Genomic DNA, 26,004 nt, shown 5'->3' with positions numbered 1-26,004 from the left:
CACGCTCCCCTCGGCACCCAATGGCGCACAGGTCATGTGGGAGACAAAAGAAAGACAATTGAGCGAGGGGTAAGGTCACAAGGGTACACGTCAAACAAGGCAATGCAAGGTGAAATGCGTACGGAGGGCGAAGTGAGAAAGCTCGTCCCTACCGTACGTCACCCCCCTGTCACCTACACTACCCTTGCTCTTACCCCATATTTACAAAATCTACCCATTTACAAATTCGTCACTACTGTCACGTCTTCCCCATATTTCCCTTATACCAAATTCGTCTCCACAATCCCTTTACTTCAAAATTTGCCATCACCAATTCATCATCAATCCTCCTAAGGAGGGAGAGATGGAATTACGCACAATGTCACACCCACGTCATGATGCGTCTCACAATCCAAACATTTGCATCATAAAAAATAATCAAAACATGGCATGGTGTGGAGTACCTGTCACCTCAGGTGAGTGGATGCAGATGGTGCGAGGAGATCCTTCATCCTACCTATCCTCTAAATGACTTTAACACACTTTACACTACCCGGGGTCTTTCCCTGCCAATCCATTGGCCAACTTACACTACGGGTTCTAATAACCAATTCCCATTGGCCAAACTGTGGTGCTCCTCAATTTTGGGGTCTCACTCCCCCGGTTCATCTCCCGGTGCTCTAGCACAATTTCTGGGCTGCGACGTGTACCTCTCCCAACAGGTCTACCCACCTGCACACCTCCACCACTGTAGTTGCCACCCGAGCTTACCTAGCTCCTCACCCTAACCTAACTAACTGGGGACAGCCCCTCTCCTGGCTCTGTCACCCCTTGGTGCCCTCTGGCACTGGGCTACCCGGGTCCGTCCTCCGGATCCTCGGGCCCCATCCACACAACTACTACCGGCTCCCAGAGCCCACCTGCGGCCTCACCTGGCCGACATCCTTACAGTGGTGGAGTGCCCAAACCAACTACACACACTAACAGGCTACACGCCCAGCCATTTCCACAACACTAATGCACCCATCCAAATACCATTCTTTCACCTCGCACCACAGATGCCGATATCCAACCACAATTTACCTATACCCTCTACCTAACACTTACACTACCCGCCCCGGGTATCCGTGATGGGGGTCCACTCTTCCCCCATTCACACCTTCGCACCATCCACTCCACTCCACAATTTCCACCATACTCACTCCACGACCATCCATTCCAATACTCCATACCATTTATTCCATACACCTGCCCTCCATTCACCCGTCGTTGCACACCTGTGCAATCTCACCTGGTGCCACCTGCACCCTCCTTTCTTCCTGGACCACTTGGTCATCACAATACACAATCACCATCACTCACTCATACACTGCTCCATCCACCTGTTCAGTTGCACACCTGTGCAATCACACCTGTTCAATTCTCACAAACACGGCATCATCTCAGCTAACTACTCCCTTCTGAAACTTGTGCTTCCCAGTCGTCCCTTTAAACTATTGCGCTCCCTCGTCATTATAATCCACACTAATCTACCTGCGTCCCCACTACAGGTATCAGTCACTAACTAAACTTAACGTTACCTACTGTCATCTTCTAGGGCCCTATTGATATAACCTAACCCACCCGGGCTAGTTTTCACTGCCATACACCCCATAATCTAGTGCTCCTTTGCCCCCCCTGTGAGGGATGGTGGATTTGCCATCCCACCACATCGGGGGTCTCTCACTACCAATTTCGCTCGTCCAAATCCAACAATTCAAAAATTTTCCATTTACTGCCAATTCTATCCACTTTTCTAAATTTCGTTTTAAATCACTATTATCACTATCACCATCACCCGTCTACTTATTACATCCTCTCGGTGCGCCAATTCACATCTACAGCCCGGCTTCGTACAGCCGAGCAATGAACGCGGGTTCTTTTGTGCCAGCGGCTGGATACGTCCCGCATTCGGGGCAGGGACGGAGGCTTACCCGGGCCGAGATCCCATGCACCACCTCGGCGTGGAGCCATCCAATGTCCCGATCTCGACCTGCCGGCACGTCTCAATAGAAAGTGGTCGCCATGACGACCCTTCCTATCGGGCTGCCCGCTCCGCCTAGTGGAGCCCGGACGCGGCCGCTCCACGCGAGGCCCAGCGTGGATCGCGCACGGCGGTCCTTTCGAACCCGCCGTGGCTCGGATCTCCGCTGGTTCTCGCGGCACGCGAAGCCCGGCACGCACCGAGGGCCCGATCCGGCTAAAAGTCGACCTAACCTTTAACCCGGTTACCGTCTACGCTTCACCTGCAGGCTTACATGCATACGCTACCTCTTTCTTGCTCATACATGCAGCCGTTCCCATTCTCCTCGTACCTTTTCTTTCACACCTCGGTACACTCACTCCGCGCACCGACTTGGTCACACACCTGACCACCGAACACTTTGGCACACATTCGTTGCTCGCACACCTCACCAATACACCTCTTCGCGCCCCCTCCTCGGTCACTTCCTCTGTGACAATCACAGGTGTGCCCTCATTCGCACACCCAACCACGTGCCTCACTACCAACTCAAATGTGCCTTCCCACACACGCTCTACCATTCCAGGTGTGCATCCTTCCATCCCAGGTGTACATCCTCGCTCACCTGTCACAACCAGCTCACTCTCCTTGTCACTCTCACTACTCTCACCACCACTCTTGACAGCGCACTCACCCTTACTTTCGACGGCACACTCTTTCCTCATGCACCCGTCCGTTACACACCTTTCTCGCGCACACTCTCCCGTTACACCCTCTGTAACACTCACCACAGACGTACACTTTCTCGTTACATCCTCTGTAACACTCACCACAGGTGTACACTCTCTCGTTACTTCCTCCGTAACACTCACCACAGGTGTACACTCTCTCGTTACTTCCTCCGTAACACTCACCACACCGCGCTTCCATGTACCCCCTCGCACACGCGCTTCGACCGGCTCACTCCTGACGGCACACTCACTCCTCGGCGTGCACTTTTTCCTCACACACCCCATGGTCGGACATTCTCGCACACCTCTTTTTTCGCACACCTGTCCTGTCACACACTTCACCAACGGCCTTTCACGAACACCCGGATCCAAACCAATCCCCAAGCCGACTGAAGCTTTCCTCACATCATGTACATTGCCACTCACCTCCGTACTTCGTCTCCGCACCTTCTTTGCCACCTGCAAACTCTTTATTTGGTTAGTGAGCATCACATCATGATTTGAACACAGACCTTGTACACATTCCATCACCTCCTCCTGGATTTCTCTTTTAGTTTCTGTTCGTCCCTTCTTAATTTCACTCACCTTTTCTCCCACTTCCTCTAATTTTTGTTTAACCTCTTTTATTTCTCGGTGCGTCCCCTCAAGTTCGTCCTCTAAGGCTACCGTGACCGTCTCTATGTGCATCCTCACCTGCCGGTCCTTTGTCTCCATTATCTCTGTCACCTCCTCCACCCTCATTGTCAGTTCCTCCCGTACCATCTGACATTGCCTCTGCGTCGCTATTAATTCGTTTTTAATTTCTTTTTGTGTCGCCTTTAACCCTCCTATGATTGCTGTGTTCTTTTCCACTTGGTCCGTTAGTTCCTTTTGTCCCACTGTCAGCTGTTCTACTCCTTTCGTCAGATCTTCTATTCCCCCCTGTAACTTTGCCGTATTATTTCTCACCTCTTTCTCTATACGCTTTTCGCCTCGCTTTACCTCCTCGCGCAGCCCCGAGACCTCCTCACTCACCCCTTTTCTGATCTCCTCTCCCATCACTTGCATCTCCTGCCCAGATGCCACCCTCATCTGCTCCATTTCCTCCCTGTGAGCATCCAGTTTGGTTTCTACCCCCATTCTGACCCCCTCTATCTGCTGCTCCATTTGTTTAACTTCCCTTTCCGCTTGGTCCCTCATGTCCCTCAATTTTCCTTCCATACTGTTTTCTAACCCCTCTAACCCATTTTTCACTCCCTCTATCTGATTCTCCTGGGCAGCCATTCTATTTTCTACCCCCATTAACCCATTTTTCACTTCTTTTATCCCGTTGTCTAACCCCTCAAAATTATTGTCTAACTTCCCAAATTTCTTGTCTAACTCCTTAAAATTATTGTCTAACCCCTCAAATTTAGCTTCTAGCCGTTCCCCCATTTCCCCCATTTTTCCCCCCATTTCCCCCATTTTGCCCCCCATTGCCCCCATTTGGCCCTCTAATCGCTCACTATTAGCCCTCGCTTCGTCCCTCATTTTGTCCATAAGGGCCCCGATTTGTAGCAACAAAAGGTTTGAATCCACCAGGGGCGCTACCACGGTCGCGGGCGTGGCAAAATTTGGTGCCGCTACACCCACGTGCGCGAGGACGCCATTTTGCGCGTCTGACACCCCCTCAACCGCCTCCTCATTGCTCTCCTCCTCCCTTTCTTCCACATACATTTCCCCTGGTTCCTGGGTTACCCCTAACCCGTCTATCTCCCCCACCGACATCCGATCGCCTTGATTGTCCATGGCGCGATCTCAAAATTCGGGTTTTATAAAACAACACAATTTCGTCCGCTTTATAATTTTGAGCGCGTGCAGCGCGCTCCGGGTCGATCTCACTCCCCGACACCAATTGTTACAGTACTAACACAATTGGTGTCCAAAATTTGGGCTAAATAAATTTAGTCCCAGGTTCGAATCCCATCTCCTGACTACCAATTGTTACGGACACGGTTTTTGGATGTTATTTTACCGAGCGGTGGTGTATTTAACCGCGTCCGAACAGTTACTCCCCGATTAGAACCCGATTCCAACCGAACGTTGACTAATCGCGCTACAGATATTCAATTGGGAAACCTCTAAAGCGACCGAAAGAGAAGAAGAGAGAAGAAAAACAGAGTTTGGAGGAAGAACAGATTTATTATACACACACAAGCAATATTTTAGAGCGACCAATATTATTTACAGCAATAGATGGAAAAGAGCAGTCACACAGTGCATTGTTAACTTATTCTATTTCATTTACTTAATCCCCAAGACAACGAGTAGGACAGGACGTTCACACTCACACGGTGGATATTGCAGGCAGGTAATGGCTCGAGGTTGATTGCTTGAGAGGAAGGCAAGGTCGGAGGCAGCAGCTTTCAACCCCTCGCGGTTTTGGCGGGAAAACCTCCGTCGCGTATCCGCGGCCGTCACGCGCTGGCTCGGCACACCTGCTCCTCTTCCTGGGGTGGAGCCGTCTCCCTCCGTTCAGCGCGTCTCTCCAACGACAGGGGATATTGCAGGCAGGTAGGTAGGGCTTGCGGTGGATTGCGCTCCTCTTCCAGGTCATCCCCCAGCGTATCTCTCAAGGCCTCTCTTTTTAAAGCAGTTCCTTACATTCGCTTTTATCACCTCCGGCGGAATTAAGCCGCCGGCTCCGAGGGCACGCCTACCGGGTCACTCACCGCGGTGTTGATTGGCTGTTAGGGCCGGTTCACTCCTGCCCTCTTCTGACGAGGTGGAGCCACGCCTTTCTTCTCCAACCTTACCTCGTGGCCAATGGTGGTTGAAGAGAAAAACCGACCAAAATGCGGAAGGCAAATGGAAGGGAGGTTTTGGGGAAATTGGAAGGGCCTACGCTTATTTTGTTTGATACAATGCAAAGTCAATCTAGTGGAAAACACATACTTAGCCTACATGGAATAAGGAAATACACTATTTAAAAGATATATCGTGACCTGCGTGTATGTTCTATGAAATTAATTAGGAGGACGGCTGCGACCATTATTTACATTACCAGGATGTTACCATACCAAAACCATACTCTTCACATCCGTTACCCTTCCTCCAAAATTGTTACACTCCTCAAAACCCGTTACACTTCTCAAAATCGTTACAATATATATATATATACATATATATATATATATACATATACATACATATATATATACATATATATACATATATATATATATACATATATATATATATATACATATACATACATATATACATATATATATATATATACATATACATACATATATATATATACATACATATATACATATACATACATATACATACATATATATATATACATACATATATACATACATATATACATATACATATACATACATATATACATATACATATACATACATATATACATATACATATACATACATATATACATATACATATGTCAAGTAGTAGATTTGTTATTGCCTAAAGTTCAGTTATAGACGTTGGGTGTTAATGTGTTATGATTTATATGATGTCTAAAAATGCTATTTCATAAAGTAAATAAAGGGTTTTTGCTTCGTTTTAGTTTTGGATGAGGAAAAGCTTAAAATGAGGTCATGCTGAACAGATTGTATACGTGTGCTTTTTTCGAGGCTGGTCGTAAAACCACGCCCACATGCGCTTGTTTTTTTGCGTAATGCAAGTAGAATGACATGAACCTATCGTTAACTATATATATTTTGTTTTAATCTCAGCAAACGCATGACTCTGTATAAACATGCTTTGGATTACTCATGTACACAAACCCATAAAATATATGGGTTTGTTTGGCTAAGCATACACTCTTCTCTTTGTGAGTTACAGTTCTGTTTTCTCGGAGCCCAGAAAAACAATTGATAAGGACGGGCTGACTCCCCCGAATGATAACGGTGGGAGGAACCTCTCCCAGTGTTGTTTGTTCCCTCGGAGATTTCCTGATAAAACGTGTCCCTATATAAATGGACTGGGAATCAATGTGTTTTCAGGAAGGCTTGACGTGGCATGTTCTTGCTGTAGATTGCTGTAGACGTCGGCCTCCTCCGGATCCGTATAAGTTGGTTCTTTAATAAAGCTGCGCCATTCCAGGCTATTGTGGACTTCTTTTGCAAACGAAGAGCTGATTCTTCACAGATGGTACCAGGAGTGGGGTGTCAACAGACGCGGAGGACGGGAAACGGAGCCCGATGGACAGGAGGAAGGCTGACCTGAGGCCGGCGCCGGCACGTTGATCTGATTAAAGGTGGGAGTTGTTTTATATCAGAGGGCTATTATTCCAAATTCGTACCTTCCTCCCTCGCGCGGGTTCAGTCTCCTTGTCTTCCCCGCTGTCTGCACTCGAACAGAAATTGTAAGTAGAGGCTCATTTAGGCCTCAGAATGGCGTAGCTTTGTTAAAGCCAGGATAAATAAATAATAGTAAGGATACAAGTAAGGACTTAACAGTAAGCTTAAAGTTACAGTTAGCACCAGGAGGGGAAAATGAGGTCGGACAGCCATATAGGTTGAAACCAGGTGGCCAAGATTTTTCCAGGAAGGAACAGCCCAGAGACAAGATGGGGTATGCCATTGCATGCCAGGGAACGAAGGGCTGTGGCTAACTGTGGCTAAACTTAGATAAAAGGCCATAGGTTAACTTAGAAGGCCAAAGGGACATGGCCAGGAAAAGGGAAATGCGCAGGTACCATAGGTTTGACAAGAAGGTAGTGACAACTACGAGGTCAAACCAGGAAGCTCTAGACTAAGTTCTAGACAAGAGGTCCAGATAAAGCAGGCCAGGATCTGGTGGACAAGAGAAAATAAATAAGCTCACAGGAAATGGGCCAGGTGAAACAATTAAGGAGGTAGTTAAGCAAGCAAATCAGCGGCTAATGCCGCTCGTCCATAATCCGGACCAAGACCCCGCGAAAGGGGAGGTAGCCACCATGCCCCCAACCCCCCCCCCCAAGACCTGAGCTCAGCCCCGGGGCTCTAGGCAACACCCCAACACCCCCCGCCCTGCCTCCCCTTTCCACCTCAACCCACCCCCCGTCCAAACCCGTCCCAAAAAAAAAAAAAAAAAAAAAAATCCTTTTCCTTGAATGAGAGACGTAACATGAATGAGGAATGAATGTATATTGGGATGTTAATTGACGTGTGTGTCTGGCCAATGTGTTTGTCTGTGTGTCATGTGCAAAGCAGAGGGTTTCGGTGTGAAACTTTGTAAGCGATCTGCTCGACTTGGGGGAAATTCAGGCCGGGAATGTCCATTTTAACGTCTATCCGAGAGAACAGGCGAGGTCCTGAACTGAGTCCGGATTTTCATCTGTTTGGGAGTTGTTTGGGAAGCGAATTGATATAAATCGGGTCAGGAAAGCACCCGGAGTGCCCTTGTCGATCTACTGTTGATATGAAGCGGTTTCTTGGAGATGGTTGCAGAATTCGAATCAATATGTGTGTTTTACTTGAATTGAAGAGTTCATTCAATGGCAGATATTGTGTATTGTATGTGTGGGATGTATCGCTGAGGCAGCTCACCTTTGGAATTGGTGTCATATAGTGCATTTTGGATCAGAGAGGTCAAGCGTCGGAGATCCTGTTAGCTAGGGATGAGTTCTGACAGCTCAATGTTCTGACAGCTCACTACATGTCAGGTCGTGGATTTGTTATGACAGCACTTTGTTATGACAGCCGACTGCATGTCCCAACGCGAGGTACGCGTTGAGATGGTTGTGCCAGGTCGATCGGCGATCTCTGAATTTAAATCGGATTTTTGTCATGTGTGTTGTGAAATTAAACGTCTATCCGAGAATCCTGGCTTTATTCGTTTTATTAAAATGTGGTACAAACCTGTGTTTCCGCCGTGCGGCTCCGTGGAAGTTTGGGTAGAGGGATATTGGGTGTTCAGACAGGAGCCAAGCGAGCCGCGAGTCACGGATGTGCTGTATGAGGTTGCTCAGAGTGCCGGCGATAACTCGCCCACTCTCAGAGGAAGTGTGTGCCCAAATGCATTGTGGGTCATTTCGACTTTGCTGGATGTCGGACGTTCACATGTCAGTATCTTGTCAGAATCTTCTTCTTCATATCATGTCCTTCATCCTTCATCTTCTTGTCAGAATTAGACATGAGTCATGAGCCATGTCGGAATAGTGGCCGGCTGTGACATATATGCCAGGCAATGTCACAGGACGAATACGTTATTTAAGATGGATTTATAAGATGGATAGATGGATGGATTTATTTAGGATGGTTAAATTAAACGATTTCTAGACAGAGTAATTAATTTCCGGAGCCAAAAAGTCTTGTTCATACAGTAAGTGAGATACAGTGCGAATAAATGAGATTCAGAGAGATCTCTGATTGAGGTAGGCAGAAATGTCACGGTTTCAACAGAACGCTGATCCGAGGAAGGAGGACGGTCGAGGTTCCAACTGTCGGTATGTGGTGTGGCTTGTGCCAAGGTGTGGACGCGAGGAGGTGCGTTGATGAAGCGTTGTGCGAACGAGGAAGGATGTGCGATGGGCATTGTGAAGCACGCCTCGTACGGAAGGTCCTTGGACGGATTGTGACGGTTGTTGGATTCGTAGAAGTTAGCATTATGCTATGTAGAGCCACATTAAGGGTCATTTGTCCATTGTCGCCGGACTTGCATTATTTGCGGAAAAATAAAGCGCTGGTTGACCAATTCGAAGTTTGACCTTTTAAAGTTTAGTTGACCTTTGTTCGAGATATGCAAGGGAAAGAGGTCGGAGATAATTCACTAACCTTGGAAGAACGACAGGCGGAGTCAGTCTACAGGGTGTTGCTTTAACGACAGGATATAGAACCTAAATCTGGGGAGAATATCGGGACATTATATTGTGGGTAAAACCAAAATCATGTACATAATTAGTGGACAGAGAATACAGTACGCTTGGAATTTAATTTAACCGGGCCGAGCGGTGGGGATTTGAGATGGATTTGAGTCACGTTAAAAATGGAGGACATTTGTGAGGATGAAGAGATGCAAGTAACGTGGATTAAATTGTGGTATCACGAGCTGGGTGCCAGAGATATTGTGGTTATTATAACTCACTGATTATAGGGGGCGCCGGGCGCACCGAGTACAGATCGGGTTGCATGATGGAGCACGCATGCATGGATTTTGGCTTTGCGAGGCCCCGGATAGAAGTTGGCATTTCGATGCTGTGGATTATATTATGCCTGCCCGGAAAGGGGATGTCCTGTGCTGGGGCTGGCGACATGCCTCTGTTATTTGTCTGTCTGTCGGTCTGATTGTAAGTCTTTGGTACTGGGAGGGCTAATTGAGTGCTCAGGCGTCATTGTTCCATGGAGGCAGGAGCTGTGAGTCACAAAATGTAAATGTAACACAGAGAGATAAACAGGACAACAATGGAGTTTATATGGACGGGTTTGGGGATGCAACTTCGTCCGGGGGTTTTGGTCCAGCCTGCAAGGAGTCCAGGGGCTTGTTTTAGGGTTGGGTCGCCAAAAATGGGATGCTGTGCCCATCTGGATGTAAAATTATCCATCAAGGACGGGGAATAATGTGCAGTGTGATTGGGTAAGAGGTAAAGGCCATAAAACACCAACCCCATGAGGAACGAAATAAATGGAGAGATGTTGGGATCTCATGATGGTTGGGATTGAAGAACAACCTACTGGGATTTCAAACCTGTGTTTGGGTCTGGGGCAACTGGGTGATGGGCAATAGTGTATGAGTGAGTAATTATGATCTGTTTAAGTGTAAGAGGCGGTGGAGAAGACAGGGGTGATGAAAAGTTATTTGTTTTAGTGTGAAGTAGGTTGGTTGCTTACTTGTCACAGTAAGATGAGAGTTGTGTTTTTAAGCTTGGTCTTTGAATGAATTGTTGCTTGGAATGTGTTGATTGGAAAAGTGATTTCTGATCGCTGATCCGATCTGGTTTTGAATTGTTGATTTAATTTTGAATTGATTGGAGGTAATAAGGATTTGTGTTGATTTCCTGATTTGAGTTCATCTGGAAACGAAGACAGATGGGATTAATGTGTATATCAGGAACATTTGGAAAAGAAATATGGATATATGACATTACTAAAATATAACCAAGCAATTGAGAGTTCTTGGGTTAATGGGATATAAATAAATGCATCTACAAGTTGATGGTTTATAAAAATTTAGGTCTGGATGATACTTAAACGATGAACAATGTTGGCAATATACAAAGAATGTGACTTGTTTTTTGGGGGGAAAACATGTGGTTTAAATTTGGTTGGCTAAGTTTTAAAGATGGAGATGTTTCGCAGAACTCTTATGATTATTTACATGAGTGGTGGACTATTCCATGGCGAAGCATTTTTCAGTTTTTTATGATTAAGGTTTAAGGTCTTTATGATCTGTTTAGTGTATTTTTCAAAGGAGAGGGTTTTGGTCAATGATGATGCCAAGATTCCGGATGTGGATACTGGGAAACCATCGATGTTGGGGGGAATGAAGATTAATTTAGATTTATCATAGTTAAGTTCGAGGAAGCTGATCTGAAGCTAGAATTTTATTTCAGTTAGGCAGTTTGTCAGGATAGAGTGGATGGTGGTGGAGCACGATTTGGTGGAGATGAAAAAGCTGGATGTCATCGGTGAAGCAGTGGAATTGGAGACCATGGTGCATTGGCTATGGTGCATGACGGATTAAGTGACCAAGGGGGGATAGGTACAGGACGAAGAGGAGGGGGCCAAGAACTGAACCTTGGGGGACACCTTAAGGGGGAGTGAATTGTGGTGATTAAGCTGTTGTAGATGCTGTCAATTTTGCTTTGGATGAATGGTCCAGGAAGGAAGGAGGGTGCAGGTGGCACCAGGTGTGAGTGCACAGGTGTGCACCAACAGGTGTGTGGAGCAAGGTGGTGGTATCCAGGGAGCTGAGGAGTTTGTTCACGTTGTAGAGTTCGTTTATTTAGTTTGTTTATTGTAGAGAAGAGTGCTTTTGGGATTCCGGAGCCAGAGTGGATAATTTGAGGGTAGTAGGTGGAGTAGAGGACATCTTTGCAGTGCTGTAGGTGGTCCTTGTAGGCTTGGGGGTGAACTAATTTGGGTTTAATAGGCACAAGCTGGTCTAAACAGGGTGAGGAGGATGGTGTGATTGATGATGTCAAAGGAGGCGTTGAGGTGAGGAGGATGAAAATGTTGAGGTTGCCGGCATCAGAGGAGAGAAAAGGTCGCTGGTGATTTTGAGGAGAGCAGTTTCAGTACTGTGGCTGGAGCAGAATCCGGATTGGGATGTTTCATACAGGTTATTGGCAGAGTGGTGATGTTTGAGTTGAGTGGCCACAGCACGTTCCAAAACTTTTGACAGAAAGGGTAGATTGGAGATGGGTCTGAAGTTATTTAGGGTGTCAGGGTTTAGTCCAGGGTTTTTCCAGAATGGGGGTGAAGTTTCACGAGTTTTTGGGGAAATCGGTATGTGAAGCTGGATTAAGTTGGAACTACTGGATGAGCCATGGAGATGGATTGGGTTTTGTTGTTGGTTGTCTGGGAGTTCGGTTGTTGCATTGCCAAAGGTTTCTGTGTGGTGGACACACTCGTTGGCTGTTGTCTTGTGTGACGTGGATGGAGATGTATGTGGCTGTGTGTGGCTGCCTGGAGGGGAAGGCGGCTACAGTGGTTGATATTGGTCGTGGGTTGTCCGGGGTGCTTCGATTTGCATAAGGGGTGAAGATTGGGATATTACATTATTATGAGTAATTAGTGGTATGAGTATTAGTTATGAGTTCCAGGTGTTGAGCTAGTTATGCTAGTTATCCAGCTAGTTATGAGTAAGTGATTATTTTAGTAAAATTACATGTTTCGCTGTGTTGTTGATCTGGGGACAAGCTAGTTTGATGGGTACCCTGGGGTCTTCAGCGTGTCTATGTGTTTGTCTGGCTGTTACACTAGACTCTGGGATGTGTTTTCATGAGACGAATTTCAGAATTGATGACAATTCAGTGAGTATGGTGGACAACGTGAAGTGGCTGGTGTGAAGGAAGGGGTTGGGAAAGATGGACCCCCTTCACGAATACCCAGTAGGGTAGCTTAATTTCAGACATAACAGTGAGAATCTATTTTGAGCGAATCACAGTGGGTGAGGAAAACATTGTGTGTGACCAGACACCAGAACTGACCAGAATTGAAATTGGAAGTAGACCAGGTTATTTCTATTATTTGTTTATTCGTGAAAATAAATAAATAATAGGGGGAGGTTCATGGAGGTTAATGGTGGTTTGTTTGTATTAATCGAGGTTAATGGTGGTTTGTGTTTGTGTTAATGGAGGTTAAAGGTGGTTGGTTTGTGGTAATTCTAGTTGAAACTCTCGCTGAAGTAATTTTCGTTTATTTTATTTTTTGATTCGATTTGAGAGTTGAGATGATTGATTTTTTATTAATTTTATAATTTTATTTTTATTGATGTTGGAAACAGGTAATGGGATGCTAAGAGAAGGATGGAATTTAATTTGAATTGGACTGGATTAAATGGGATTGAATTTAAAAATTGAATATTGAATAAAATTGGATCCACTTGGAAAAAAGTGGATTAGGAAATTGGAGACCTGTAGACCAGGCGCTCCCAGGAGACTTGTGGATCAGGTGTTCCACCAGAGGAAAAAGACCAGGTGTTCGTGGAGCACTTCACCTGCAAGAACGCCTTGGAACCAAGGTGGAAGGGACCAGTCCAGGTGTTGCTGACTACACCAACGGCAGTCTTTTGCGAGGGCAAGACTTCGTGGATCCACGCCACGCACTGTAAGTTGGCCATACAAGCACCAGACACCACACCCCCAGAACACAGTAAGGATGGGCCTAATCATAGGTACAATACTATTGATAGCGACAGCAGCTAGGGGAAACTCCGATTCCAATAGATGCGAAAACGAAACCCGACACCTCACCGTAACATGGGGACAAAGAGTATCACTACCATGTTTCGAACAGAAAGCCCTGCACACAAATTGGGTGAACATAAATTGGCTAGCACTGTCGGCAGGGCCTGGACGCGTTGGCATGGTACTACAAAAGCAACGAGAGTTCCGGGAAGACGGGCAAGCTAGCATTAAGACCTTGGCCCAACCAGGATACCAATGGGGAACCCCTGATTTTAAGCTACAAACACGCACACGCCTAGGGAAAGACATGACCATGCAGGTCCGGTGCAGCGTCTGGACCCCTGGCGCGGCCGGTGGCGAAAAGAACTACATACGATGCAACGAATACATACTCACGCCACACCCCCAGAATAAGGCCCCAAAGAGGGGGGAAAACACATATTGGAAAGTGGCCAGGGAGGTGGCAACAATTCAAAATAGGACACACCGCTGGTCGTGCATGCGCTTTCCCCAAGCAGGCACCACAGGAATACACATGATAGTGCTACCTCTGTCCCTCAATGACCTCTGCTCACAACCTATCGATCCCCCATGTTTAGTCACCACGCTGGAAAGAGAAGGGGTTGACAACGGCAAGAGTTGCAATCGACAATTTAATTATCGCCCGTCAATGATTGCCCATGTGGCCGAGAGGCCTGCCCCCGTCTGGGTCAAACCACAGAAAGGGAGGGTCTGCCTCCAGGGTTCCGGCCACTTGCGTATGGGAGAATCAGAATGCGCCTACACTCTCCCCGGGAAGCTGGGACAAGGGAGCTCGGGGATTACATTACGAATAGTACTGCAAGATAAACACAACCACAACATAACGGCTATAACATTCTTTAGGGGGGTTAGTAGGATTAATGGGGTGGTAAAGGGACTCCAGTGCTTATCCACCCACCTGGTCCCACCCCATGGGACAATGTTTATATGCGGCGACAAGGCTTACCCCTATTTACCAAATAATTGGGGGGGCACATGTTATCTGGGTTCAGTCCTTCCTGACGTTGAGATACTGGATGAGCTAGACCCAAAGTCCTTGGACAGGCGTTATAAGAGGTCAGTCATGAACGAAGATGGAACCACTAAACTACACGGGAGCCTAGGGGAAAAGGTGTTTGGTTTCTTCTTCCCAGGAGCGGGCACAGTCATGGATAGTTTCCGGATAGATAAATTGGCTTTGGCCCTAGAAAAGGTGGCAAACGACACCGCTACGGCTCATGACATACTATTGGACACGGTAATTCACATGCGTACAATGGTGATGCAGAAGTGAGACTAAGGGAAACTAGCCACGCCCTGACGATCGATCGGATCGCGCGCGAAAATTCTTATACATTTAGCTGGCTCACTGACTGGTTCCAGGGATGGACGGGCACCATAGTGAAGTGGTTATTGACCGCACTGGCTGTGATAATCGGGGTAGTAATTTGGGGGGCACTAATGAAATCTCTAGTCCTCCTCTGTATGAGAAAGTATTTTACAGGATGGAAAGTGAAGAAGCCGCCGACAACAACTATGGCTCTGACCACAGAGGCCGTCGACCTGAACGGGTCCTTCAACAAGGCAGTTGCGACCGGCGCTCCAGAAAATTGCATTGAATTTTGTAACAACTGTGATACTTGTGTGGATCCCATGTGGGAACTGGCTGCTGCCTGTAACGGTGTATGTGATGACTGTGATACTTGTGCTATAAACCCCTTGCGTGTACTGGCTAACGCTGCTTATGTATTACAAGCTGACAGCTGCACGCCCCCTTCCGACCCAACTATGGATCTGATTGCGACACTGGGTCTGGCGGTTGAGGGACCCGACGCGGATGTCCTAGACCCGCAAGCCGACCAGGCGCCCATGGGAGACTTTGACATAAAGGAAGTCCCTCTCTTTTCTTCAAATGTTTCGGATCTCTTTGATCCAAATGTTTCGGATCTCTTTGATCCACATGTTGCGGATCTCTTTGCTTCAAGTGATTCGGATTCGGATTTTTACGCTCTGTACCCTGACCAGGAAATTGAGACACAAGATACTGACGACATTTTGTATTCCCCAGAACAGCAACACGTGAGGGACCTCATGGGCATGACCGTTGATTAACTTCGAAGATCTGCAAGGACTGCGTCTGCAAAGGGTGGGGGGAGCCAGTTCCGCAGGGGAAGTGATGCACCCTCTGGCGGAGCAGAACCTCATCTGGACCAGACGTCTTCGTTGTGGATCCGAAACGTTAATGAACTTTCATGTTTTGAGCCCTCAGGCTCCGAGCACGCACCACACGACACGTTCGCCAAATGCACGGGCGAGGCGCTTTGGGCGCACGATATGCCCTTGGGAGATACCCGCATTACACAATTATTTTTTTTTCAATACCCGCATTACACAATTATTTTTCAATAAAGCCCGATGTGGCACGTTGTCTCTTAAGATACTTTGTCTCGACGAGACAAGAGGAAGGAATGTCAAGTAGTAGATTTGTTATTGCCTAAAGTTCAGTTATAGACGTTGGGTGTTAATGTGTTATGATTTATATGATGTCTAAAAATGCTATTTCATAAAGTAAATAAAGGGTTTTTGCTTCGTTTTAGTTTTGGATGAGGAAAAGCTTAAAATGAGGTCATGCTGAACAGATTGTATACGTGTGCTTTTTTCGAGGCTGGTCGTAAAACCACGCCCACATGCGCTTGTTTTTTTGCGTAATGCAAGTAGAATGACATGAACCTATCGTTAACTATATATATTTTGTTTTAATCTCAGCAAACGCATGACTCTGTATAAACATGCTTTGGATTACTCATGTACACAAACCCATAAAATATATGGGTTTGTTTGGCTAAGCATACACTCTTCTCTTTGTGAGTTACAGTTCTGTTTTCTCGGAGCCCAGAAAAACAATTGATAAGGACGGGCTGACTCCCCCGAATGATAACGGTGGGAGGAACCTCTCCCAGTGTTGTTTGTTCCCTCGGAGATTTCCTGATAAAACGTGTCCCTATATAAATGGACTGGGAATCAATGTGTTTTCAGGAAGGCTTGACGTGGCATGTTCTTGCTGTAGATTGCTGTAGACGTCGGCCTCCTCCGGATCCGTATAAGTTGGTTCTTTAATAAAGCTGCGCCATTCCAGGCTATTGTGGACTTCTTTTGCAAACGAAGAGCTGATTCTTCACACATATACATACATACATATATATATATATATATATATATATATATATATATATATATATATATATATATATATATATATATATATATATATATATATATATATATATATATATATATATATATATATATATATATATATATATATATACACAGTGGAACCTTGACTTACGAGTGCCCCAACTTACGAGTTTTTCGAGATACGAGCCGTCGCTCGGGCGGTTTATTGCTTTGAGATGCGAGCCGAGATCCGAGTTACGAGCTTTCTCCACCCGGTCACGTGGTTATCTTGCCGTGCAAGTACAGTATCTCTGTCGTATAGCGCTGCATTTTTGTTTTCGCATTTTGGTTTTTTCGAGTTTACGCCGCCAGGTGGGTTCTGGTCACGTGGTTATCTTGCCGTGCAAGTACAGTACGTATCTCTGTCGTATAGCGCTGCATTTTTGTTTTCGCATTTTGGTTATTTCGGAAAATTTCTTAGTTTTAACCATGGGGCCTAAGAAAGTGAGTGGCAAGTGCAGTGCTGAGAAGAAGAAGAGGATGATGTGCTTGGATATAAAACACGCAATCGTCGAAAAACATGAGCGAGGTGTCGAGGAGGACGTATATAACGGCAGAGGAGAAGAGCATGCCAGGCCACAACTTGTGGATATAAAACACGCAATCGTCGTGTTTTATATAAAACTTGTGCTTGGATATAAAACACGCAATCGTCGAAAAACATGAGCGAGGTGCCGAGGAGGACGTATATAACGGCAGAGGAGAAGAGCATGCCAGGCCACAACTTGTTCAGAATGCCGGCGATAGCTCGCCTTCTCTTTGTGGAAAACACGGTACTGAGAAGAAGAAGAGGATGATGTGCTTGGATATAAAACACGCAATTGTCGAAAAACATGAGCGAGGTGTCGAGGAGGACGTATATAACGGCAGAGGAGAAGAGCATGCCAGGCCACAACTTGTGGATATAAAACACGCAATCGTCGTGTTTTATATAAAACTTGTGCTTGGATATAAAACACGCAATCGTCGAAAAACATGAGCGAGGTGCCGAGGAGGACGTATATAACGGCAGAGGAGAAGAGCATGCCAGGCCACAACTTGTTCAGAGTGCCGGCGATAGCTCGCCTTCTCTTTGTGGAAAACACGGTGAGATCCTTAACATCCAACAACTAATGGGACGCAAACGGGGCGCCCAGTTTAGCGGTACACCCATTGATGAATCACCCTGCCTGTGATTCACCCATGACAGGTTATAGCTGGGTCGGGATTCAAACCCAGGCTGGACAGTTTAGACTTTAGAGTCAAGTGTGCGTACCTCCAGTCCAGGCCATCCTGCCAACTTGTATGCTGCATACAGGTGAAATATAAAGCGCGAGATATTTTTATATATACTGTATATTTAAAAAAAAATTGGTGTGGTTTTTGGCGGGCTGGAACGGATTAATAGCATTTCAATGGGGAAATTGATTTGAGATACGAGCAATTTGAGTTACGAGCTCGGTCACGGAACGAATTAAACTCGTAAGTCAAGGTTCCACTGTATGTATGTATGTATGTATGTATGTATGTATGTATGTATGTATGTATGTATGTATATATATATATATAAGTTCAAAACACACCTGGTCACAAGTGTGCCACACTGACTGGGTCCTCAGTCAAGGTCCTCAGCATCAGCCCGTTTCGGCCCTTCAACCTCGATACGGTCAGCTAGGGTGGGCCAGCAGGGGCACGTACACATCCACATGCAGCAACTGCACCTGGATGCGTACATACCCCCACCCCCAGCCAGTGCGAACAACAACAACAACAACAACAACAACAACAACACCTCCACATCCAGAATCCACAGCACCAAACAAACATGGTGGAACACTCCAACACCCACCATTATACCCTTCACCACTCCCCAACAAAACACACCAGAGTGTGGAGACAACAACCCCCACTTGATCATTCATACACACACACACACACACCCATAGATACACACAAACACATACATACAGAACACCAACCAAACAACCACCTACACTTACATCATACACCACTCAACACACAAAAACACATACTCATGCAAAAATTAATTCATGCAAATACACACACCCTCCCCCAGTTACTCATATACACAAAATAAGAAATAATAATGGTAACAACAACAACAACAACAACAACAAAAAATAAAAAAAAACAACCAACCTACACCATTCGACGTGCCTCCATACACTTCCTCCATATCCAAAATGAGCCTTTCAAGGCAACCTGGGCCACCTTGTCACACATCCTCCTTCTCTCTGTCCCACACACTCCCAGCCTAGCAAGAAATGCAGAAAAGGAATTGCCAATATACCCTCTACACCCCACCTCAAATGGCTGACACAAAACTCGCCAACCCTTCTCCCGGCACTCTGCCTCCAGCTCACTGTACTTTCCTCTCTTCCTCTCGTACACCTCCTCCGTGTTCTCTTCCCAAGGTACCGACAACTCCCCTAAGATGACCTGTCTTGTTGCACTTGACCAAATGACAATGTCAGGCCGCAACCTTGTCACACAGATCTCCTCTGGGAATACCAATTGTGGCTTTAGGTCTGCCACCACCTGCCAATCACAAGCATCTGACAGCCCTCTTGCTTTCCACCTCCTCCTCCTCCTCTTTCCACCTCTTTCCACTTGGCCCTCTTTGACAAACCACACCTCTCCCCCATCAGTCTCCTTCTCCACTCTTCTCTCTCTCAGCACCTCTTGTTGCACCATCTGCACCACCACCGCCAGCACCTGATCATGTCGCCACCTGTATCTTCCTGCTGCCAATGCTACTGAGCATGCACTCAATGCATGCTGCACCGTTCCCACACCTCCACACAAATAACCTCTCTCCTCCTGCAACAACCCCCACAATCTCAAGTTTACTGGTGACGGAAGCACATCATACGTTGCCCGCAACAGGAAATTCAACAATATTGGCTCCATCCTCCAAATCTCTTGCCACTTCAATATCCTCACCCACACACCTTCCCACTTAGTCCAAGCACCTTGCTATGCCTGACCGACTGCTTTCACATATCTCCCCTCCTCTACCTTTCTTCTCAACTCCCTCTCAACCATCTTCCTCCTCTTTCACACATGCCTTTCCCCATCGCTCATGCTTCATCCACCCCAAGCCATGCTTCCCATGCTGTACCATCCCCATGACCTCCTCCTGTTGCAACCGCTCCTCCATCTCGTCCACCTCTGCTCTTGCATTCCACTTCCGACTTCCCTTCTTCTCTGGGAGAGCATTCTTTACCACTGCATCACTTGAATCCCGCAACATCATGAACTCCCGCACCCTCACCACCTTAAACTCCTCGGTTAATGATGTCAAGGGAAACTGGAGTTTTCCACCCTGACCATAAAAGGCAATGTTCGTCAAACAGCGTGGCACTCCCAACCACCTCCTCACAAACCTACTCACCACAACCTCCATCCTCTCTACATGCCCAATTGCAATATCATACATCATCAATGGCCACAATACTCGTGGCATCACCCCAAACTTCAAACACCATACCTTCAACTTACCTGGCAAACCACATCCATCAATCCTCTTCAAACCTCTCAAAAGCTTGTTTCTGACCTCCTCCACTCTTCCCACATCATTCAACTCCACTGTATACCATCTTCCCAAACTCTTCACAGGGGCCTCCACCAATGATGGAACCACCTCCCCTCCCAGCTCAAACCTGTGCATGTTATCCACCACTCCTCGTCTCACTGTCACACTCCTCGACTTTCTTGCTTTAAATCCCATTCTTGCCCACCGCATCCACCTTTCCAGTCGTCCCAGTACCTCTACTGCTGCATCAGCAGACTGTTGGACAACTGTCAAGTCATCCATGAAAGCAAACATTGCTGGCAACCTCTGACCAGGGGCTAGCTCCACTTCTTTCCCATGTCCACTCACCGCACGTATCAACAACTCCATAACCAGCACAAACAAGATCTGGGAGATGGTACATCCCATCGGGATCCCCACTTCCAACTTCTGCCACTCTGTTACATAGGACTGTGTCGCAAACCGCATCCAAAACTGATCATAATTAGGCCATCAAAAAATCTCTAAATCTCCATGGCACCCAAAATAAATCCATGGCATACCTGATCAAGGCATGCAGCACTGATCCATATGCATTCTCCAAATCCAGCCAAACCACCGCCACATCCCTCCTTTGCCTCTTTGCCTCCTGCAACACTTGCCAGACCATTGCCGAGTGTTCAATGCATCCTGGTGATCCTGGTATTCCTGCCTTCTGCACAGAACCATCCACAAAACAATTCCCTCTGATGAAACCTGAGAGGCGTGCCGCAAAGACACTCATCAATATCTTCCCATCTACATCGAGCAATGATATTGGTTTAAACTGCTCCAGTGTCACAGCCTCCTCCTGCTTTGGAATATAAACTCCTTCTGCCCGAGTCCATTGACTGGGCACCACTCCTTGCCTCCATACCACCTTCAGAGCCTTCCACAGATACTGCCTGATGCCTTCACAACTCTTAAAAACCTTGTATGGCACTCCACTTGGTCCTGGAGCCGATGCCGCTCGTGCCTTCCTCAAAACTGCCTCAATCTCAGACATCTTTGGTTCTGACAAATCAAATGGAACACCTGGCTCTGTCGGTCTCACCAATCTTTCGATGTCCTCCACCACTTCGTTCCTCCTTGTGTCTGCATACGTGACACGCAGGTGACCTTCCAACTCTTCCTTTGGTACCTTCAGTATACCAAATCGAGACGGCTCCAACAGATCCTTCATAAACTGAAAAGGCTTCTCAAAGAACCTCTTTCTCTTCCTCTGCCTCTCCTTTCTTCGCCTCCTCATCCTTTCCACTCTCTTCAACTTCACCAACCTCATCCTCACCTGCTTCGTCAACACCTCAAGCCCATTCCTCTCCCCTTCCACATCTCTCTTCCATCTTCCATTCAAACTCCTCAACTCCATTCTCAACTCATGGATCTCCCTCTGCCTCCTGCTCAAACATGCCTCCTTCTCACCCTTCTCTACACACTCTTTCACTCCAAACGTGACACATGCATACTCAAACACAATCTCATTCATCTTTCTCAATCTATCTTCCACTCTTCCTTTCAACCTATGAAGCACCCCACACATCACTCCATCCATTCTCTCCCATACTTCCCTTTCTCCCATACCTGGCCATTTCACTCTCCTCCTCACATCCTTTCCCTGCTGAAGTACAACCCCAGGACATACAACGCTGTGGCTTGCTACCTGGCTGTTTCTCCCGGCCGTCTTACGTGTCCCCTTTTCAAAGGCACTGCGTTGCTGTACCTCCTCCTCACCCACCTTACGCACACACCCCATTCGACTCTGATGGATATGCAATCCTCTCACCGACTCAAAGTCACGTCCACACCCACACTTCTCTCGAACCTGCCCTGCCTCCACATGCACACCATCACCCCATAGAGATACATCACCCACACGATCACTCCCACACCCTTTCCTGGCCTGATGGATCCTCAACCCTCTGATGGATCCGAACTCACGTCCACACTGACACCTTACCAGACTTGCATCCACAATCCGTTCTCGTTTGTCAACATCAGTATGGGGCTTTATCCGTTTTATCTGTCCGTTTGGGCCCATCTTCCAGTGCTGTATATATACAGTGCATTCAGAAAGTATTCAAACCCCTTCACTTTTTTCACATTTTGTTATGTTGCAGCCTTATGCCGAAATCGTTTAAATTCATTTTTCCCTCATCAATCTACACTCAATACCCCATAATGACAAAGAGAAAACAGGATTTTAGAAAGTTTTGCAAATTTATTAAAAAGAAAAAACTGAAATATAACATTGACATAAGTATTCAGACCCTTTGCTATGACACTTGAAATTTAGCTCAGGTGCCTCCCATTTCTCTTGATCATCTTTGAGATGTTTCTGCACCTTCATTGGAGTCCACCTGTGGTAAATTCAATTGATTGGACATGATTTGGAAAGGCACACACCTGTCTATATAAGGTCTCTCAGCTGACAATGCATATCAAAGCAAAAACCAAGCCATGAGGTCGAAGGAACTGCCTGCGGAGCTCAGAGACAGGATTGTGTCGTGTCTCAGATCTGGGGAAGCCGACAAAAAAAATCTCTGCTGCATTGAAGGTTCCCAAGAGCACAGTGGCCTCCATAATTCTTAAATGGAAGAAGTTTGGAACAACCAGGACTCTACCCAGAGCTAGCCGCCCGGCAAAAATGAGCAATCGGGGGAGAAAGGCCTTGGTAAGAGAGGTGACCAAGAACCCGATGGTCACTCTGGCTGAGCTCCAGAGATCCTGTGTGGAGATGGGAGAAACTTTGGAACTGGATGGGAGAAACTTTGGATGGGAGAAACTTTGGATGGGAGAAACTTTGGATGGGAGAAACTTTGGATGGGAGAAACTTTGTGTGGAAGAAGTTTGGAACAACCAGGACTCTTCCTCGAGCTGGCCGCCCGGCGAGCTCTGCAGTTTGCTGAAGCAGCCTACATCCCGGAAGGAATGTTAAATTGGGCTGTGTGGTCTATACTTTTATTTAGGCCTAATGGCTGATTCTTTTCCAAGTTTCATTGGATGACTTATGTCCCCAAGTCACTACGATACAGACCACTTATTGCCCCCTCTGGGCAGCATATTTCCAACTTCATATTCAACTTCATATTCTGGGCAGCATATTCGATAATGACGTCAACCCAACTTAGTTGAAAAACTACTTTAGGAAACACTCATTCATTTAGCTCCCTTCACTCATAAAAATCCCTTCTCTTGTAAGATTTGCCAAAATTAAATAAATATAGGGTTCAATAGTGTGAAACTGGAAATTGCTTTAGCTGTGAGGAAGATAAAAAGTACACCTTGTCCAACGACGATACCAATGAAGGCATTGACGAGTAATCTTGTGGTCCGGAACTCCCAGAGCTTGCAGAAGAGAATCTTCACGATGATGCTTGGTAAGATGAATGACAGCAAGTGGTGCAACCCTGTCAGAACCCACAGTGAGCACAGACTCCTTGATCCACTTGTCATTATTAATGGGGGAATGATGGGGGGGGGGGAGGGGGCTTGGCTTGTGAGGGGGAAATAATGAAGGCAAATGTTGTGTGAAGGGAGCATGAGCTCAAGACAAATAAGAAATCCCCATCTCTCAAAATCAATAAATCTTTTTAAAATATATATCACCCTCATGACCACACAGCAAAAATTTATCTGAACTTTGAAATATGATAGGGTTATGCAGTCACGTGCATTGCATCAGCATTATAGTATAATTATTTATATCTGCACAAAAAAACAGCCCGGACAAGCGGCAAATTCGATTGGTCGAGATTATGTAAAATTCAGTCATATATTGTCCAAGTACTGCTCAACGGAAGGATTTTGTAAGTGCTAAAAAGGCCATTTGTGTTCTCCAGTGTTTAAGTGTATAATTCAATTAGAATTTAAAAAAAATATTTTAAAGGTTGTAAAATAAAAACTTTTACAAAATTGTTTGAGTACCACGATGCCATCCATGGTTTCCATGGAGACGGCCATGTTATTAAGCGGTGCCAAGTTAAGTTATTAAGCAGTTACATTGGAGTGCTTGCTTGAGCGATTTGAATCAAGCAAGCCGCTTGGCGAGCGATAGCAAGCCGCTTGCTAACGGAACATACCCCAGGAACACAATCAGTTGCTTCTACATCGAAGTCTTCAACAGACGAGGCGTTTAACCATGAAATGACACTTATAGAGAATTTAGAACTTTGCGAGGGAAAGAACACAATAATGCTAATGGAGACCATTGATCAACACTAGACCAAAGAGGACAAACTTGGTCACCTGACCTCGGCCCACATAACACATCATGTATCTGTTTCACAAGCAAATGCACATGCCATGTGGTAAATACCTTCGGCATGTCTGTCGTGCAGACTGCAGTGTCCGCACAGGCGATTCGGAGGTCTCTTTGAATTGTCTGACATTGAAGGAGCTGGGGCTCCCACGTCGATCAGAAGAATGGACGCGACAAAAAGCTGGAATTCATCTGAGTTGCTTTATTGAAATCAAACACTCAGGCACTCTGAAAACCCGTTTATCGGTCAGCAATATATATCTATTAACCCAGGGGGTTTGCCCAGGCCCGGCGCCAGGGGGCGTGGCCCAGCGTCCTGGCTGCGGCCTGGCAAGTTGAGGGCGAGCCTGCCCGGGCGTCCTGGACGAGCCCGGCATGGTGATCGCTCCGCGTCCTTGATAGGTGCAAGGCGATTGTGAAACCCTAGCGGCAGCCGCTACACACGTCCCCCCAGAATCGACTTGCACCGGCAGGGTCAACTTGAGGGGGGTCCTGATGACCCGGCCGAAGCGACCCCTGGCGGGTCGTGGGAGGGGGTCCGGTGAGGTGGTGGGCGGTCGAGTGGGGGGCCCCGTGGACGGGGGGGGGCCTCGCCGCGGCGGAAGGGCCACCCGTGGTGGGTGGTCGACGTCCACGTGCGCCGGCTTGAGGCGGTCCACTGCAATCCGGTCCGACCTGCCGCCGATGTCGATGACGAACGACTTGTCGTCCCGTCGCAGCACCCGGAAGGGCCCGTCGTACGGCGGCTGGAGTGGCCACCGATGTGCGTCGTGACGCACAAAAACATACTCCGCTGTGCGGAGTGCTGGGGGGACGTAGGACCGGGGGTCACCGTGGTGGGATGTCGGCACGGGGGCAAACCGTCGGGCGGCCTCCTGGAGGTCCGAGCGCTGGTGAGCTGCGGACCAGGGACTGGTAGCGTCGGGCACGAATTCGCCCGGGACGCGTAGCACCTGGCCATAGACCAGCTCGGCGGTGGATGCCTGGAGGTCCTCCTTGGGGGCCGTGCGAAGGCCCAAAAGGACCCACGGCAGCCGGTCGGCCCAACCGCCGTCTTGAAGGCCGGCCATGAGCGCGGCCTTCATGGAGCGGTGGAATCGCTCGCACAACCCGTTTGCTTGGGGGTGGTAGGCCGTAGTACGGTGGAGCTTGACCCCCAGGTTGCGGGCGACCGCGCCCCACAGCTCGGAGGTGAACTGTGGTCCGCGGTCTGACGAGATGTCCGCCGGTGCGCCGAAGCGGGCGACCCAGGTGGCGATGAAAGCCTGCGCCACGTCGGCGGTGGTGGTGGAGACGAGGGGAACGGCCTCCGGCCACCTGGTGGTCCTGTCCACCATGGTGAGCAGGTGTGTGAACCCCCGTGACGGGGGGAGGGGGCCCACCAGATCCACGTTG

General features: G+C 47.3%; 1 protein-coding gene across 1 annotated transcript in view; it reads right to left on the bottom strand.

Annotated features, from left to right (window-relative positions):
* LOC137415529 (E3 ubiquitin-protein ligase DCST1-like) overlaps positions 1-26,004 on the bottom strand; it is a 147,792-nt gene that overhangs the window by 104,428 nt on the left and 17,360 nt on the right. The window contains exon 3 of the mRNA XM_078772676.1: positions 23,633-23,758. Within this exon, the coding sequence (XP_078628802.1) occupies positions 23,633-23,758 (126 nt within the window). The remainder of the gene's footprint in view (positions 1-23,632; positions 23,759-26,004) is intronic.

The sequence above is a fragment of the Myxine glutinosa genome, chromosome 2 (genome assembly GCF_964187855.1).
Source record: "Myxine glutinosa chromosome 2, kmMyxGlut1.1, whole genome shotgun sequence".
NCBI classification, from domain to species: domain Eukaryota; kingdom Metazoa; phylum Chordata; class Myxini; order Myxiniformes; family Myxinidae; genus Myxine; species Myxine glutinosa.
Note: the sequence above shows the minus strand (reverse complement) of the source record. Positions and strands in the feature narration are given on the sequence as shown.